Source organism: Ranitomeya imitator, chromosome 2 (assembly GCF_032444005.1).
Source record: "Ranitomeya imitator isolate aRanImi1 chromosome 2, aRanImi1.pri, whole genome shotgun sequence".
Lineage (NCBI taxonomy): Eukaryota > Metazoa > Chordata > Amphibia > Anura > Dendrobatidae > Ranitomeya > Ranitomeya imitator.
Window position 1 is genome coordinate 406,233,383 of NC_091283.1, and position 18,848 is coordinate 406,252,230.

An 18,848-nucleotide genomic window follows, 5' to 3' on the forward strand; every position below is an offset into this window, starting at 1 on the left:
TGGGTAGTCCCTTTAAATAGTCACATAGTAATATAGTTATTAACCCCTTTACCCCCAAGGGTGGTTTGCACGTTAATGACCGGGCCAATTTTTACAATTCTGACCACTGTCCCTTTATGAGGTTATAACTCTGGAACGCTTCAACGGATCCCAGTGATTCTGATATTGTTTTCTCATGACATATTGTACTTCATGATAGTGATAAAATTTATTTGATATTACCTGCGTTTATTTGTGAAAAAAACGGAAATTTGGCGAAAATTTTGAAAATTTTGCAATTTTCCCAACTTTGAATTTTTATGCAATTAAATCACAGAAATATGTCACACAAAATACTTAATAAGTAACATTTCCCACATGTCTACTTTACATCAGCACAATTTTGGAAACAAATTTTTTTTGTTAGGGAGTTATAAGGGTTAAAAGTTGACCAGCAATTTCTCATTTTTACAACACCATTTTTTTTAGGGACCACATCTCATTTGAAGTCATTTTGAGTCTATATGATAGAAAATACCCAAGTGTGACACCATTCTAAAAACTGCACCCCTCAAGGTGCTCAAAACCATATTCAAGAAGTTTATTAACCTTCTGGTGCTTCACAGGAATTTTTGGAATGTTTAAATAAAAATGAACATTTAACATTTCACAAAAATTTACTTCAGCTCCAATTTGTTTTATTTTACCAAGGGTAACAGAAGAAAATGGACCCCAAAAGTTGTTGTACAATTTGTCCTGAGTACACCGATACCCCATATGTGGGGGTAAATCACTGTTTGGGCGCATGACAGAGCTCGGAAGCGAAGGAGCGCCGTTTGACTTTTCAATGCAAAATTGACAGGAATTGAGACGGGACGCCATGTTGAGTTTGGAGAGCCACTGATGTGCCTAAACATTGAAACCCCCTACAAGTGACACCATTTTGGAAAGTAGACCCCCTAAGGAACTTATCTAGAGGTGTGGTGAGCACTTTGACCCACCAAGTGCTTCACAGAAGTTTATAACGCGGAACCGTAAAAATAAAAAATCATATTTTTTCACAAAAATTATCTTTTTGCCCCCAATTTTTTATTTTCCCAAGGGTAAGAGAAGAAATTGGACCCCAAAAGTTGTTGTACAATTTGTCCTGAGTACGCTGATACCCCATATGTGGGGGTAAACCACTGTTTGGGCGCATGGGAGAGCTCGGAAGGGAAGGAGCGCCGTTTGACTTTTCAATGCAAAATTGACAGGAATTGAGACGGGACGCCATGTTGAGTTTGGAGAGCCACTGATGTGCCTAAACATTGAAACCCCCCACAAGTGACCCCATTTTGGAAAGTAGACCCCCTAAGGAACTTATCTAGATGTGTGGTGAGCGCTTTGACCCACCAAGGGCTTCACAGAAGTTTATAATGCAGAGCCGTAAAAATAAAACTAAAATTTTTTCCCACAAAAATTATTTTTTAGCCCCCAGTTTTGTATTTTCCCGAGGTTAACAGGAGAAATTGGACCCCAAAAGTTGTGGTTCAATTTGTCCTGAGTGCGCTGATACCCCATATGTGGGAGAGAACCACCGTTTGGACACATGGGAGGGCTCAGAAGGGAAGGAGCGCCATTTGGAATGCAGACTTAGATGGAATGGTCTGCAGGCGTCACATTGCGTTTGCAGAGCCCCTAATGTACCTAAACAGTAGAAACCCCCCACAAGTGACACCATTTTGGAAATTAGACCCCCTAAGGAACTCATCTAGATGTGTTGTGAGAGCTTTGAACCCCCAAGTGTTTCACTACAGTTTATAGTTAAGTAAATAAGGCAGCACACTGCAGCGTTAAAACATGCAAACTTGAAAACACGAAATTTGAACTGCATTACTGCACTAGAAATATGAAAAATGAGAGCTTTTAGCGCATAAAAATGGCCAATTTTATGTGTACCTGGTAGCCTCTTTACGGCATCTCTCTTATACCAGGTCCTACGCTTGCCTTACCTCGCTGAGAATAAACGTCTCCATCTGAATGGGTGCATGTGAAACCTCTTCTTAGACTAAAATTCTCTCTCTCTGTGGAGGGGTATTGGACCTGCTGTAATTAAAACACCTGAAGCTAGGAGGCGGAGTGCACGATCAGAAGGCTAGAGAATACATTTCAAAAACCTGACCTGCACATCCAAACATAGACTCAGTGTGAACAGGTGCTGAACCTAGAGTCGCCAACTCGTATATAGTTAAGTAAATAAGGCAGCACACTGCAGTGCTAAAACTTCCAAACTTGAAAACACGAAATTTGAACTGCATTACTGCACTAGAAATATGAAAAATGAGAGCTTTTAGCGCATAAAAATGGCCAATTTTATGTGTACCTGGTAGCCTCTTTACGGCATCTCTCTTATACCAGGTCCTACGCTTGCCTTACCTCGCTGAGAATAAACGTCTCCATCTGAATGGGTCCTTCCCAACTCCACATATGGCAATCAGACTAGTTCCCTGGATCAAAGAATCTAATATATATAACCTGTAACATTATACTTTTCAAGAAAGGAATCCAGTCTCCTCTTAAATTTTAGTAGTGAATCACTCATTACAACATCATATGGCAGAGAGTTCCATAGTCTCACTGCTCTTATAGTAAATAATCTGCGTCTGTTATTATGCTTAAACCTTCTTTCCTCCAGACATAGAGGATGCCCCCTTGTCCCTGTCTCAGGTCTATGATTAAAAAGATCATCAGAAAGGTCTTTGTACTGTCCCCTGATATATTTATACATTTAAAATAAGATCACCCCTTAGCCTTCGTTTTTCCAAACTAAATAGCCCCAAGTGTAATAAGCTATCTTGGTATTGCAGACCCCCCAGTCCTCTAATAACCTTGGTCGCTCTTCTCTGCACCCGCTCTAGTTCAGCTATGTCTTTCTTATACACTGGAGACCAGAACTGTACACCGTATTCTAAGTGTGGTCGAACTAGTGACTTGTATAGAGCTAAAATTATGTTCTCCTCATGAGCATCTATGCCTCTTTTAATGCATCCCATTATTTTATTTGCCTTTGTAGCAGCTGCCTGACACTGACCACTGTTACACCCGGTCCAACCCCTGTCCCTTCACGGGGTCCCCGTTGGGACTCCCGCTCTGTGCCGGCTCCACGCTGTCCGGATACAGCCTCTGCCATGGATACAGTACGCAGCCAGCAGGTTCCCGGGCAGAGTGCTTAGGTCGCGCACACGCGCGCTCACTCTCGGTCTCTTAAAGAGACAGCACTCATTTTCCAAAAAGTACTTCTGACCAATGGCATGTTAATGATCACTATTTCTAGCCCCTCGACCATAGAGAAGGTGCCGAAGCAACAAGTATCCACTGTTGCTTACTTCCGGTTCCTGTCAGCACGTGCTTCTGTTTCTGAAGTTCTCTGCCAGTACTCCGCTTATACTGTCTGTCTCCACAGATCATCAGCTACCTGCTACCGGGCTATCCTGGACGACATCTGTTCTATCAACTCAATCCCATCTCGTCCTGACAGTCAGTCATCCTCCTCTCCGGACAACGCCAGACTCGCCGGTACCAGCTCTTACCCGTACACCAGGTATCACCTGGTTAGCTCCATGTCTTCTGCTAATCCTGCTTGTCCACCTGTTCCACTGGGACAGCTGCCACGAGTCCGGGGTCTAACTAGAGGCCGCACCCGTGTCCGCCAGGCATTCCATTCTGACCTTGTTCGAGGGGACATACTACGGGTGTCTGGGGCTCACGTAGTCACGCCCCCTTCGGAACCCCCCGGACTGTGGTCCCAAGGTTCCATGCTAAACTTCAATAAAAACAAATGTGAACTTCACCTTCTGTGCCTCCGTTTCCATTCATTACAGCCACTAAATGTGAGTTTGTCATCCACCCATACACCGAGGTCTTTTTCATTGACGGTTTTGCTCAGAGTTTTAGAATTAAGCACATAATTATACATCTTATTACTTCTACCCAATTGCATGACCTTACATTTATCCCCATTAAAGCTCATTTGCCATTTATCAGCCCAAGATTCTAATTTACATAAATCATCCTGTAATATAAAATTGTCCTCCTCTGTATTGATTACCCTGCAGTTTAGTGTCATCTCAAAATATTGAAATTCTACTCTGTATGTCCCCTACAAGGTCATTAATAAATAGGTTCAAAAAAGAGGGCCCAATACTGACCCCTGTGGTACCCCACTGCTACCTGCGACCCAGTCCGAGTATGCTCCATTAATAACCACCCTTTGTTTCCTATCCCTGAGCCAGCTCTTAACCCACTTACATATATTTTTCCCTATCCCCATTATTCTCATTTTATGTATCAACCTTTTGTGTGGCACTGTATCAAAAGCTTTTGAAAAGTCCATATACACTACGTCCACTGGGTTCCCTTGGTCCAGTCCGGTACTTACCTCTTCATAGAAACTGATCAGATTAGTCTGACATGAACGGTCCCTAGTAAACCCGTGCTGATACTGGGTCATGAGGTTATTCCTCTTCAGATACTCCAGTATAGCATCCCTTAGAATGCCCTCCAGGATTTTACCCACAGTAGAGGTTAAACTTATTGGCCTATAATTTCTGAGTTCAGTTTTTGTCCCCTTTTTGAATATTGGCACCACATTTGCTATACGCCAGTGCTGTGGTACAGACCCTGTTATTATGGAGTTTTTAAAGATTAAAAATGATGGTCTATCAATGACTGTACTTACAGTAATTCCTGCAGTACTCGGGGGTGTATCCCATCCGGGCCCGGAGATTTGTCAATTTTAGTGATTTTTAGACGCCACCGTACTTCCTGCTGGGTTAAGCAGGTGACATTTAATGGGGCATTTTTGTTATCACTGATGTGATTTATGGGAGGTAAGTGGAGTATCTTGGCATTCCTAGACCCCAATGCAAAATCTGTAACAGATGAACAGAGCCCTCGCCTACCATGTACAACACTAGTTGTAGGCTACTCCAATGTGGGGGTCTAAAGAGATTATAAATGAGTACAGGCGCTGGACTCGAATCTGTTATTCTACAGAGAGGGGAAGCAGGTGAGCTGTGAAATCACCTATTGTGAATGGTTTATCATGTGTTATTCACTGTATATATAGATGTAATCAGTCGTTGCACAGGAGGAGAAGGTGAGCTGTGACAACATGTGTTACCTACTGTGTATAGAGGTGTTGTCAGTCATTGTACAGGAGGCGGCGAGCTGTGATATCACCTATTGTGAATGGTGGATCCTATATTATTTACTGTATATAGAGGTGTTATCAGTCATTGTACAGGAGGTGAATGGTTAACATGTGATATTCACTGTATATAGAGATGTTATTAGGAGGAGGAGGTGAGCTGTAACATCACTTATTTTGAATGGTGGATCCTGTGTTATCTACTGTGTACAGAGATATCAGTCATTGTAATCATGTTTGTGATAATGAGATGACCCACTGACTTGTATGTAAATGTGTTATGGGCATGCTCAGTAATCTGTGCACAAGTCACTGTGCTAGAAGGGGGAAAAAGTGAAATGTGACCATCAACTACTGTGAATGGTTGATCCTGTACTATCTATATTTAGGGAATTTGATGACAGCAGGGAAATTATACATATTACGAGGTTAATGCTCAGAGTAAACACTGCAAAATTTCAGGACTTTTTTATTATTATTTTTAAATATATATATATATTATATAGAAAACTAAATAAAAAAAAATCACCAAAATATGTTTAAGTATCATAAAACAATAGGTCACTTTCTGATGAGAAGTTTTCTTATAAGGTATCTTTGGACATTGGCTTTGAGGTCTCATAGCAATACGTCTGCTGGGTCCTACAGAGCATTACATGATTTTTATAGCCGCTCTCTGCTCTATGTAAGACCTTTATATTATTATTAAGTTGAAGGACTAATGTGTATGATACAGGTCCTTCTCAAAAAATTAGCATATAGTGTTAAATTTCATTATTTACCATAATGTAATGATTACAATTAAACTTTCATATATTATAGATTCATTATCCACCAACTGAAATTTGTCAGGTCTTTTATTGTTTTAATACTGATGATTTTGGCATACAACTCCTGATAACCCAAAAAACCTGTCTCAATAAATTAGCATATCAAGAAAAGGTTCTCTAAACGACCTATTACCCTAATCTTCTGAATCAACTAATTAACTCTAAACACATGCAAAAGATACCTGAGGCTTTTATAAACTCCCTGCCTGGTTCATTACTCAAAACCCCCATCATGGGTAAGACTAGCGACCTGACAGATGTCAAGAAGGCCATCATTGACACCCTCAAGCAAGAGGGTAAGACCCAGAAAGAAATTTCTCAACAAATAGGCTGTTCCCAGAGTGCTGTATCAAGGCACCTCAATGGTAAGTCTGTTGGAAGGAAACAATGTGGCAGAAAACGCTGTACAACGAGAAGAGGAGACCGGACCCTGAGGAAGATTGTGGAGAAGGACCGATTCCAGACCTTGGGGAACCTGAGGAAGCAGTGGACTGAGTCTGGTGTGGAAACATCCAGAGCCACCGTGCACAGGCGTGTGCAGGAAATGGGCTACAGGTGCCGCATTCCCCAGGTAAAGCCACTTTTGAACCATAAACAGCGGCAGAGGCGCCTGACCTGGGCTACAGAGAAGCAGCACTGGACTGTTGCTAAGTGGTCCCAAGTACTTTTTTCTGATGAAAGCAAATTTTGCATGTCATTCGGAAATCAAGGTGCCAGAGTCTGGAGGAAGACTGGGGAGAAGGAAATGCCAAAATGCCTGAAGTCCAGTGTCAAGTACCCACAGTCAGTGATGGTGTGGGGTGCCATGTCAGCTGCTGGTGTTGGTCCACTGTGTTTCATCAAGGGCAGGGTCAATGCAGCTAGCTATCAGGAGATTTTGGAGCACTTCATGCTTCCATCGGCTGAAATGCTTTATGGAGATGAAGATTTCATTTTTCAGCACGACCTGGCACCTGCTCACAGTGCCAAAACCACTGGTAAATGGTTTACTGACCATGGTATTACTGTGCTCAATTGGCCTGCCAACTCTCCTGACCTGAACCCCATAGAGAATCTGTGGGATATTGTGAAGAGAAAGTTGAGAGACGCAAGACCCAACACTCTGGATGAGCTTAAGGCCGCTATTGAAGCATCCTGGGCCTCCATAACATCTCAGCAGTGTCACAGGCTGATTGCCTCCATGCCACGCCGCATTGAAGCAGTCATTTCTGCCAAAGGATTCCCGACCAAGTATTGAGTGCATAACTGAACATTATTATTTGATGGTTTTTTTTGTTTGTTATTAAAAAACACTTTTATTTGATTGGATGGGTGAAATATGCTAATTTATTGAGACAGGTTTTTTGGGTTATCAGGGGTTGTATGCCAAAATCATCAGTATTAAAACAATAAAAGACCTGACAAATTTCAGTTGGTGGATAATGAATCTATAATATATGAAAGTTTAATTGTAATCATTACATTATGGTAAATAATGAAATTTAACACTATATGCTAATTTTTTGAGAAGGACCTGTATAAAGGGGTTGTTTGCATAGACATGACCGGAATTGTCCAATTTCATAATATTATGCAGTATATACAGTAGTATAGGCGATCGAACAAGTATAGTATAAGCAATCATAGGTTCAAGTCCCAAAGGACCAAAAAAATGTAAAAAATATTTTAGAAATATTTTAAAAAACATAAAATTTTAAATTACCCACCTTTTCTATGCTCAAAAATTAAGAAATAAAAAAATATGTAAACATGTTCGATATTGCCCTGTACTTAAACATGAACATATAAAATTATTTAAACCACATGTTACATGCTGAACAGAAAAAAAAACAATATCAAAAAGCCAGGTATGTGTTTTTTGTTCACTGCGCTTCCACGAACATGTCAAATGTACCACAAAATGGTACCAATAAAAATGTCATCTCGGGGTATAAAAAAACATGTACCCACACACACACACACAAATGGTAAAACAAAGTACATTTTTTTACCAAGTTCTGAAATTTTTGTAACCACTAAAATACTAAAAAGAACATTCAAGCTTGGTATCGCTGGAAAGATGAACGGTTTAAAAATAAAATAAAAATAAACATGGTGGAATTGTATTTTGTTTCCACCATTTCACTCCACTTGGATTTTTTCTCTCTGTTTTTCAGTACATTAGATGGTAATGGTGTCATTCACATCTACAACTCGTCTCCACACAAAAAAACCCCTTATACGTTGATGCAGAGACAAAAAAAAAAAAAAAAAAGGTATGACTCCTGGAAGAAGGGAAGGAAAAATCGAACTCACAAAGACAAAAACAAAATCAGACAGTCATGAAATGGTTAAATACATTATTGTGTAATTCTATATTTATTAAAGTGATACAAAAACCCCTTTAAGACTAATTCCTCCTAAAATAATAAAATGGCAGAAAACAAATTTTGCATCGTCATCTGCCCAGTTGTTAACAATCCAGAGGTTTCTTGGTTAGATCTGTTTCTACAGAAGCTTGGTGACATTACATGTGCTAAGTTTCCATGGTTACTACCATGGCTGGCTCTGAAGTGATGGCATCACCCTACACGAGCTGCAGAGGACATCTTTGGAACTTGGTGTTTATGACATCACAGCTTGGTCGTAATGATGTTTGGAATAGACGCAAAGAGGAATTGACATGGAGGAGCGATATTGTCTGGACGCTTTGGAGAGAATGGACCCGGCTAAGCAGCTACTTCTGGACTCCAGTCTCACTCTTGTGTCTCACACCTTCATGTATGTGAAGATGCTCGTGCAGGTGGGGCACAAACCGCTGCCTCCAACATTGGCAAGAAACCTTTATGGATGTCAGATGTACCGGCTCCCGGGATTTATGACATATGGTAGACACATGATCAACACGGATGGAAAGAGAGGACTAGAGACTGGCTACTAAAACTGGTCCAACAACTGGAGGTGATGAGAAGAAATCCGCTTATCGGTTCTCCAGGAACCACCACGACTATGACTATCTATACTACAGCCATCTTTAGCATCCATCGCTTCCAAGTCATCGTGTTGCGGACATAACTCAATCAGGAGTCCCGTCTGCATGGATGAACAACGTAGCAGCTTAACTCATTCCCAAATACTTATTGCAAATTGGATTCGTAGTCCATATATTGTCTTACCCATATGTTGTAGATCATAGACTGCAAACGCCTCAGAGACTGAGGAGTACACTGTTTTTCAGGCAGATGCCTACTATAAAAGAAATTGCTGGCTCATATATTGTCTTGTCCATATGTTGTGGACCATGGACAGACCTCAGCAAACTCCTCCTACACTGGAAAAAGCTCAGCACAGAGCCCAGCTTATATCAAGAGGAGTAGACCGCTCTTCTAGCAGTTTCCTGCTGGAAGAAGCCATTTCAGTATAGAGAAGGATGGCACCAGGGTAATAAGCTCGTACCTGTCCCTCCACAGGAGTGTTCCTATTGTGTACATTTAGGTTGCTCCCAAAAAGTGCCAAGAGCACAGACAGGGAGAGATAGAAAAAAAACTATGGAGACAACTCTACTAAAATTACCAGTACAGAAAGTTTTAGAGACTTTTATTAACAGGGTCAGCCACTTGGCCAATCATTAGTGACTGTACCCAAAGACTATGTGATGATGGTGAGGTCGGTTATGTGTTTTTATGGCACATTTTCGAGACTTTACAAGCTCAATGTGCACCAAAGTGTACCTTTATTGCTAATAGACAAAGATAGAGAGTAGACCTCTCTATCTGTTGGAAGAAACTTTTTCCGCATAGAGGAGATTGACAACACCTGTATCTCTTCAGACAATGCATGTTGTGTCCAAACACAATTGTCCAGATCATGGACAGACCTCAGCAAACTCCTCTTGGACTGGAAAAAGCTCAGCAAAGAGCCCAGCTTATATCCGAGGAGTAGACCGCTCTTCTGGCAGGTATCTGTTGGAAGAAGCTTTTTCTGCATAGAGGAGATTGACAGCACCTGTATCTCCTCAGACAATACATGTTGTGTCCAAACACAATGGTCCAGATCATGGACAGACCTCAGGAAACTCCTCTTGGACTGGTAAAAGCTCAAAACAGAGCCCAGCTTATATCGGAGGAGTAGACCACTTTTCTGGCAAGTACTTGTTGGAAGAAGCTATTTTTATCCGCATAGAGGAGATGGTCAGCATCTGTCTCTCCTCAGACAATACCGTGGTGTCCAAACACAATAGTAGAAAAATTTGCCAAGAGCACAAACATGGTGAAAGATGAAAGACTATGACGTACGACTTAACTAAAACTTCAAGTATGGAAAGTTTTAAAGACTTAATAAAATAGATCTCTCAATTTCTAAATGTTTTTGAGACACTACATGTGCACCAAAATGGATGTAGAGTAGACCCTTAATACTTAAGGACAATGATGGCCAAGACTCGCTCTTTAACAGCTTATCAAAAGATATATGTGACCGGTCACCCAGCGATGACGGAAGTCCACTACATACTTAATGGACATGGATAGAGTGTTGAACTATATTCACAAAGTGCCAAAAATGTGGAGAAGATGATCGTATGGTGAAAACATAAAAACAAGCATTGACGCACTGCATTGCTGAAGGATACCGGTTATCATGCCTCTTGCTTGGAAATCGATGCGGAGTGGATGTCTATTAAAAATCAAAGACTCTCTAGCCAAAATGTTGACCGTTCAATAAAACAATGTATGTGTAATGACTACATGTAATAGTGTCCTTTGTGTAGAGCACACAATTATAGGTGCCCATCACATGCAATCACATTACATGAATATAACCCGTATACAATAGAAAGTTGCACTATGAACAGAACTCCCTGTTGAGACTGGCGATTTCCTTTTAAGATCTACAGGAATTTTTCATCAAAACTTGAAGAGTAGTAAGACCTGGTGTTATAATGCGCCAGTCCTATGAGGGATGGACAGGTTGATGGTGTGGTCAAATGATGAAAAAAAAAAGTAGATTTGTCAGTACCATGGCAAAATCATCCACTGGTTAATTTCCAATATGTGGTTTTTTTTTGCCACATTTTTTGCAAAATCACTGCAGATTGGTGGTGCTTTGCTACAATTTTGCAAAAATCTCTGCAGAAAAGCATAATATGGCTACAAACTGTGGCAAATTTGCATCAGAATCATTAAAAATAGGGTAAACCACAAAGAAAATATCTCAAGTAGATACACCCTAATGCTTAGACATGTGAACAAACTTGCTACGTTCCCACGATGAGCTTCTTGGTGAGTTTTTGATATTCTGCACCCATCAAGTTAGGTTACTTGCATTTTTTTCAAAAATATGCAGCATCAAAAACTCACCAAAAATTCATCATGGGAACGTAGCCTTATGGTCATAGCAAAAAGGTCCAGGTAAACTGAGGGTTTTTTTATTCATTGCCATGTACCTGCACCGAGTGAATGTAGTCTAAGGCCTGATGGCATACAGCAGACCGGGGTGTGCAGCCCATATACCAGTCCCTATGGCTCTCTACTGCAAGCAATGTAACCTGCAGCATACCACGGAGGTATTCTCTTGTTTCTATGTTGGAGCAGCTTCTGGCAGCCGAGCTTCTATCATTTATCTTTACAGGTGTCCACTTTTTTATTTTTGGAATTGTATTTTAAAATGAAATCCAAATTCTGCCTTTGTGCTTTCTGTGCACCTACCTGGTACTATGCTACTCGCAGCCACCTTCTCCATGATCTCTCTGGTGGACGGAGGACTACGGACATATCCGACCGTAATGTTGGAACTGTTAATTCCATCCAATGCCCCGAACTCCTGTGCAGGGGAGTGCCGTATGCTCTCCAACGAACGATGTTCCCCAATGCTGATTAAAGCCAGCATCAACAATACAAATGCCAAGTTCTGCATCCATTCCTGAAACAAAAACACAAAACGCTATAGATGCCCGATAAAAGTAATCATCCGGCTAAATCAAGACCATATCTCATGTTGATGCACCCTGGTTTCCCATCCCTCTTCTCTGCCCACAGGCCTGTGTGATGTCCTGATCAATCATTGTTAGTACCCTTCCACCACCACATCTCTCATGCCTCCCACTGGATGATGTGTCCCCAATGCACGGGACTGGCCATGCCCAAGTGTCCACAAATGTGACAGTGGAGGTGGAGGAAGAAGGTCCTGGCAGGGCCCTACCAAATTACCTGTTAACATGATTCTTCATATGAGCACTATTATGGTGATAACATACTTGTATAGTTTATTTTTTATATTACTGGTTAAAAGAATTCAGAACTTTAAAAAAAAATTACTTTGTGTCGCCATTTTCCGAGACGCATACATTTTTAATTTCTACATCAACTGAGCTGTAAGAGAACTTGCTCTTTTGCGTGGCGAGCTGTAGTTTTTAGTGATGAGCGAGTATACTTGTTGAGAAAATGTACTATGGGGGCACCACAGAATATAAAACACTGGGATCCAACCCTGATCTTAGAATATACACATGTACAAGAAAAAAAGAGAAGCAGCAAAGGCCATAGAAAGGGGGATCACCAGGCAGCATGGATTTGTGCAAAAAACACAGCTTTTATTAAGGTGAAATACAGGACAAAAAATTAAAAACATCTAAAAACAGATAATAACAATGCCTAAAATAAGGCAAGTGCCTGTATACAATACAAAAAAGGGGAAAGAATAGACATGCATGCAAATATATAACAGACTCCTATATGGACAGCATATGTAAAAAATACATTAATATAGTGGCAGAGCTAGCCATATAGTGAAACAATAGATGCCCTAGGAGTCACACGAGGTAAAATAGACGTGCTAAAATACACAAAGATATAATGCATGTAATATAACAGTTCTAAGCAAACCAGAACAACCTATGATTGAGCTAGCATAGCTGACAAAAAAAATGCTAATGGAACAGTATCATAGATAGATCTATATAAAGCAAGGGGCTACAGACCTAATAGCCCTGGAAGCCCAAATACTTAAGAGAGACCAGGTAGTGCATGAAGCAATAATAATGCACTCTAAGTAAAACCGCTCCCTAAGTGCAAAGCATGCTAGCTTGCCATTTCCCCACAAGCAGATTGGGTATGATAAGCCAATCTAAATGAAAACAGGCACCAAAAAAAGCGTATACCCTACGCGTGTCGCCACAGCGGTGGCTTCATCAGGGGTATAGTAATCGCCACATATGCCCATGTATAAATACCTTAGATCATGATGTAATCTGATGCAGCTGTGTGCGTATTGGCCTCAGCCTCATGAAGCAGAGTGCCCAGCGGTATTAGCTGCGCAGGCGCCGGCGTGCTGATGCCGGAACTCACCGGCGCTTAGCAACAGTGCGATGTGTGGATCCTGCAAATCAACGGCCACACACAGCTGACGTGTGGTGACGTACAGCTCAGAGCGGCCAGGTCTATACAAATGCCAGCATTCTGATACCGGAAATAGCTGGCACCTAGCAACAAGTATATACAAGGCGTCACAGCATAGCGCCTGCGCAGTGGCCGCCAACCCAAGCACATCAGTGCCAGAGTCCGTCGGTGCTTAGCAACCAAGTGTATAGACGCTGCCGGAGTATAGTGCCACCTATACCTGAAATAGCCAGATCCATACAAGCGCTGTCATCCCATAATCAGAGCACCGGCGTGCTGATGCCGGGACTCACCGGCACTTGGCAACAGTGCGATGTGTGGACCATGCAAATCCACGCCCACACACAGCTGACGTGTGGTGACGTATGGCTCAGAGCGGCCAGGTCTATACAAATGCCGGCATTCTGATGCCGGAAATAGCTGGCACCTAGCAACAAGTATATACAAGGCGTCACAGCATAGCGCCTGCGTAGTGACCGCCAACCCCAGCACATCAGTGCCAAGTCCGTCAGTGCCTAGCAACCAAATGTGTAGACGCTGCCGGAGTGTAGTGCCACCTATACCTGAAATGGCCAGATCCATACAGGCGCTGTCATCCCGTAATCAGAGATGATCAGTGCAGAATAACAGATATACATAAGGACGCATCAGCACAGCGCTTGTGTAGTAATAACCAACCCGGTGTAGTATAAGTGTGGATGCACATAGTCTGCAGCCACACAAGACCAGCGTAGAAAGCAAAAAGAGATACCTAGTCAAATTCCCCATATTCAATGAAGTGTAGTGAATCAGATATTCCAAATATGGACCTGCGGTGGCTGTAATGTAATTAAAGACATGTCAGCACAGACGGCCACCTAACATTGTACAGACAAGTACAAATATCAAAAAGTCCACCCCAGCACACCCATAGGTAAACAAATAAGCATGCTGAAGTAGTAGCCCATTCATCTTGTGGAGGTGGACACCGTTAGAAATATACCCCATGTTTAATACATATAGCAACAATAGCCATCTGTCACCCACAGGGAGACAAAAATGTCAGATATTAAATGTAGCCGCACAAATAGACCCTTTGCAGGAAAATCATGCATAGAAAAAAGGGGGTTTCCAATATACCGAAATAGACTAAATACAGACTCAAGTGTCATAAAAGCCGAGCCTAGCTATAGGACACATAAAGGATTGGCCACCGCAGCAAAAGCTGCGATGAAAATGCCCAAACATCAGTGTTATCCCCAAGGGAGGGCCAAACCCAGGGGAAACACTAATGTTAGAGTAAAGTAAAAAACACACATACTGTTAGAGCCTCGTAAGTAGTGCCCCAGCCTGCAAAATAGTGATTCTAATCCCATAGAAGGCATAGACACAATTCTAACCCTATAAGTGATGTTAAGAAGGGTAGCCTTCACCCTACTAAGAAGTGCGGCATAGAAGTCTCTAATGTACATATAAGCATTGACATACTGCTTGATGATAAAGTTTATTATATCAGAACAACAATAGTGATAACAACCCGATAGCCTGGAGTAACCACCTATAAACACCTAATAACTCTGCCAAAGAACTATATATGCTGTCCATATAGGTAACAGTTGGAAATAGCAAATAGAAATGCAGTCCATACCTAAAAAGAGGTAGCGTTAGAGTAGTCCTGATGGAAAAAAGGAAAATACATACTAACAATATGATCCTGCAGTATCCTTAACCAAAAAGCAATGTCACATGCACTTGTAGAAGCCGGTGAACAGCAAGTCCTCATTGAGGCCTAGCGGGGCCACACAATTCAGATCAAAGATCCATATTGACTCGCGTCTAAGCAATTCTGAAGTAATATTGCCCCCTCTGATGTTTAAAGTAACTTTCTCCAAGCCACAGATCTTAGTTCCATTCCAAATTGGTACCACACATCTCGCCCAGACCCAATTTGATAGCCAGGAGAGCCCGAAACTTGAAAGACTGCCTTAGTCATAGCCACTTTCAGCGTCCAACTGTGAGCACAAATAGGGGATTCCATCTCCGTGGCACGTTTCCATGCGGTAATTGCAACATTTGTCCGTTTACAGCTGGAGATATTAATGTTACCTTACCTTCTTTGCCTTTCCAGATTGCCCCCAGAGCATATTTCAACTGCAAGACCAAAAATTTGGTCTATGCCTTGGTTTGTCCATGTCCCAAGGCCTATGTTGGGCAAACAACGCAAGAATTAAGGAAAAGAATTCAGCAACATTTTTCGAACATCACGACGGCGAAGAAGGATAAGATGAAAGGAAAGACCCTCACGTCTGTTGCTTCACATTACTTGACGCAACACAACTCACTTTGGAATGGAACTAAGATCTGTGGCTTGGAGAAAGTTACTTTAAACATCAGAGGGGGCAATATTACTTCAGAATTGCTTAGACGCGAGTCAAAATGGATCTTTGATCTGAATTGTGTGGCCCCGCTAGGCCTCAATGAGGACTTGCTGTTCACCGGCTTCTACAAGTGCATGTGACATTGCTTTTTGGTTAAGGATACTGCAGGATCATATTGTTAGTATGTATTTTCCTTTTTTCCATCAGGACTACTCTAACTCTACCTCTTTTTAGGTATGGACTGCATTTCTATTTGCTATTTCCAACTGTTACCTATATGGACAGCATATATAGTTCTTTGGCAGAGTTATTAGGTGTTTATAGGTGGTTACTCCAGGCTATCGGGTTGTTATCACTATTGTTGTTCTGATATAATAAACTTTAAAATCAAGCAGTATGTCAATGCTTATATGTACATTAGAGACTTCTATGCCGCACTTCTTAGTAGGGTGAAGGCTACCCTTCTTAACATCACTTATAGGGTTAGAATTGTGTCTATGCCTTCTATGGGATTAGAAGCATTATTTTGCAGGCTGGGGCACTACTTACGAGGCTCTAACAGTATGTGTGTTTTTTACTTTACTCTAACGTTAGTGTTTCCCCTGGGTTTGGCCCTCCCTTGGGGATAACACTGATGTTTGGGCATTTTCATCGCAGCTTTTGCTGCGGTGGCCAATCCTTTATGTGTCCTATAGCTAGGCTCGGCTTTTATGACACTTGAGTCTGTATTTAGTCTATTTCGGTATATTGGAAACCCCCTTTTTTCTATGCATGATTTTCCTGCAAAGGGTCTATTTGCGCGGCTACATTTAATATCTGACATTTTTGTCTCCCTGTGGGTGACAGATGGCTATTGTTGCTATATGTATTAAACATGGGGTATATTTCTAACGGTGTCCACCTCCACAAGATGAATGGGCTACTACTTCAGCATGCTTATTTGTTTACCTATGGGTGTGCTGGGGTGGACTTTTTGATATTTGTACTTGTCTGTACAATGTTAGGTGGCCGTCTGTGCTGACATGTCTTTAATTACATTACAGCCACCGCAGGTCCATATTTGGAATATCTGATTCACTACACTTCATTGAATATGGGGAATTTGACTAGGTATCTCTTTTTGCTTTCTACGCTGGTCTTGTGTGGCTGCAGACTATGTGCATCCACACTTATACTACACCGGGTTGGTTATTACTACACAAGCGCTGTGCTGATGCGTCCTTATGTATATCTGTTATTCTGCACTGATCATCTCTGATTACGGGATGACAGCGCCTGTATGGATCTGGCCATTTCAGGTATAGGTGGCACTACACTCCGGCAGCGTCTACACATTTGGTTGCTAGGCACTGACGGACTTGGCACTGATGTGCTGGGGTTGGCGGTCACTGCGCAGGCGCTATGCTGTGACGCCTTGTATATACTTGTTGCTAGGTGCCAGCTATTTCCGGCATCAGAATGCCGGCATTTGTATAGACCTGGCCGCTCTGAGCCATACGTCACCACACGTCAGCTGTGTGTGGGCGTGGATTTGCATGGTCCACACATCGCACTGTTGCCAAGTGCCGGTGAGTCCCGGCATCAGCACGCCGGTGCTCTGATTATGGGATGACAGCGCCTGTATGGATCTGGCTATTTCAGGTATAGGTGGCACTATACTCCGGCAGCATCTATACACTTGGTTGCTAGGCACCGACGGACTCTGGCACTGATGTGCTTTAGTTGGCGGCCACTGCGCAGGCGCTATGCTGTGACGCCTTGTGTATACTTGTTGCTAGGTGCCAGCTATTTCCGGTATCAGAATGCTGGCATTTGTATAGACCTGGCCGCTCTGAGCTGTACGTCACCACACGTCAGCTGTGTGTGGGCGTTGATTTACAGGGTCCACACATCGCACTGTTGCTAAGCGCCGGTGAGTTCCGGCATCAGCACGCCGGCGCCTGCGCAGCTAATACCGCTGGGCACTCTGCTTCATGAGGCTGAGGCCAATACGCACACAGCTGCATCAGATTACATCATGATCTAAGGTATTTATACATGGGCATATGTGGCGATTACTATACCCCTGATGAAGCCACCGCTGTGGCGACACGCGTAGGGTATACGCTTTTTTTGGTGCCTGTTTTCATTTAGATTGGCTTATCATACCCAATCTGCTTGTGGGGAAATGGCAAGCTAGCATGCTTTGCACTTAGGGAGCTGTTTTACTTAGAGTGCATTATTATTGCTTCATGCACTACCTGGTCTCTCTTAAGTATTTGGGCTTCCAGGGCCATTAGGTCTGTAGCCCCTTGCTTTATATAGATCTATCTATGATACTGTTCCATTAGCATTTTTTTGTCAGCTATGCTAGCTCAATCATAGGTTGTTCTGGTTTGCTTAGAACTGTTATATTACATGCATTATATCTTTGTGTATTTTAGCACGTCTATTTTACCTCGTGTGACTCCTAGGGCATCTATTGTTTCACTATATGGCTAGCTCTGCCACTATATTAATGTATTTTTTACATATGCTGTCCATATAGGAGTCTGTTATATATTTGCATGCATGTCTATTCTTTCCCCTTTTTTGTATTGTATACAGGCACTTGCCTTATTTTAGGCATTGTTATTATCTGTTTTTAGATGTTTTTAATTTTTTGTCCTGTATTTCACCTTAATAAAAGCTGTTTTTTTTGCACAAATCCATGCTGCCTGGTGATCCCCCTTTCTATGGCCTTTGCTGCTTCTCTTTTTTTCTTGTACACGAGTATACTTGTTGCTCGGGTGGTCTCTGAGTTTTTGTAACTGCTCGGAGATTTAGTTTTCTTTGCCTCAGCTGCATGATTTGCGGCTACTAGACAGCTTGAATACATGTGGGGATTCCCTAACAACCAGGCAACCCCCACAAGTATTCAGCCTGGCTAGTAGCCATAAATCATGCAGCTGCGTCAACAAAAACTAAGTCTCCGAGCAGTGACAAATACTCGGAGACCACCCGAAAATCAGAAAATCCCGAGCAACGAATATACTCGCTCATCACTAGTAGTTTTTATTGATACCATTGTGGGTTACATACAGTGTATTGATCTCTTTCGTTGCAGTTTTTGGGGAAACGGATGACTGTAAAAAAAGAACAG

General features: G+C 42.1%; 1 protein-coding gene across 2 annotated transcripts in view; it reads right to left on the reverse strand.

Moving 5' to 3' along the window:
* LOC138664204 (ABC-type organic anion transporter ABCA8-like) overlaps window positions 1-18,848 on the reverse strand; it is a 141,097-nt gene that overhangs the window by 111,419 nt on the left and 10,830 nt on the right. For both annotated transcript variants that reach the window (XM_069750698.1, XM_069750699.1), the window contains exon 3: window positions 11,682-11,895. In XM_069750698.1, the coding sequence (XP_069606799.1) occupies window positions 11,682-11,895 (214 nt within the window). The remainder of the gene's footprint in view (window positions 1-11,681; window positions 11,896-18,848) is intronic.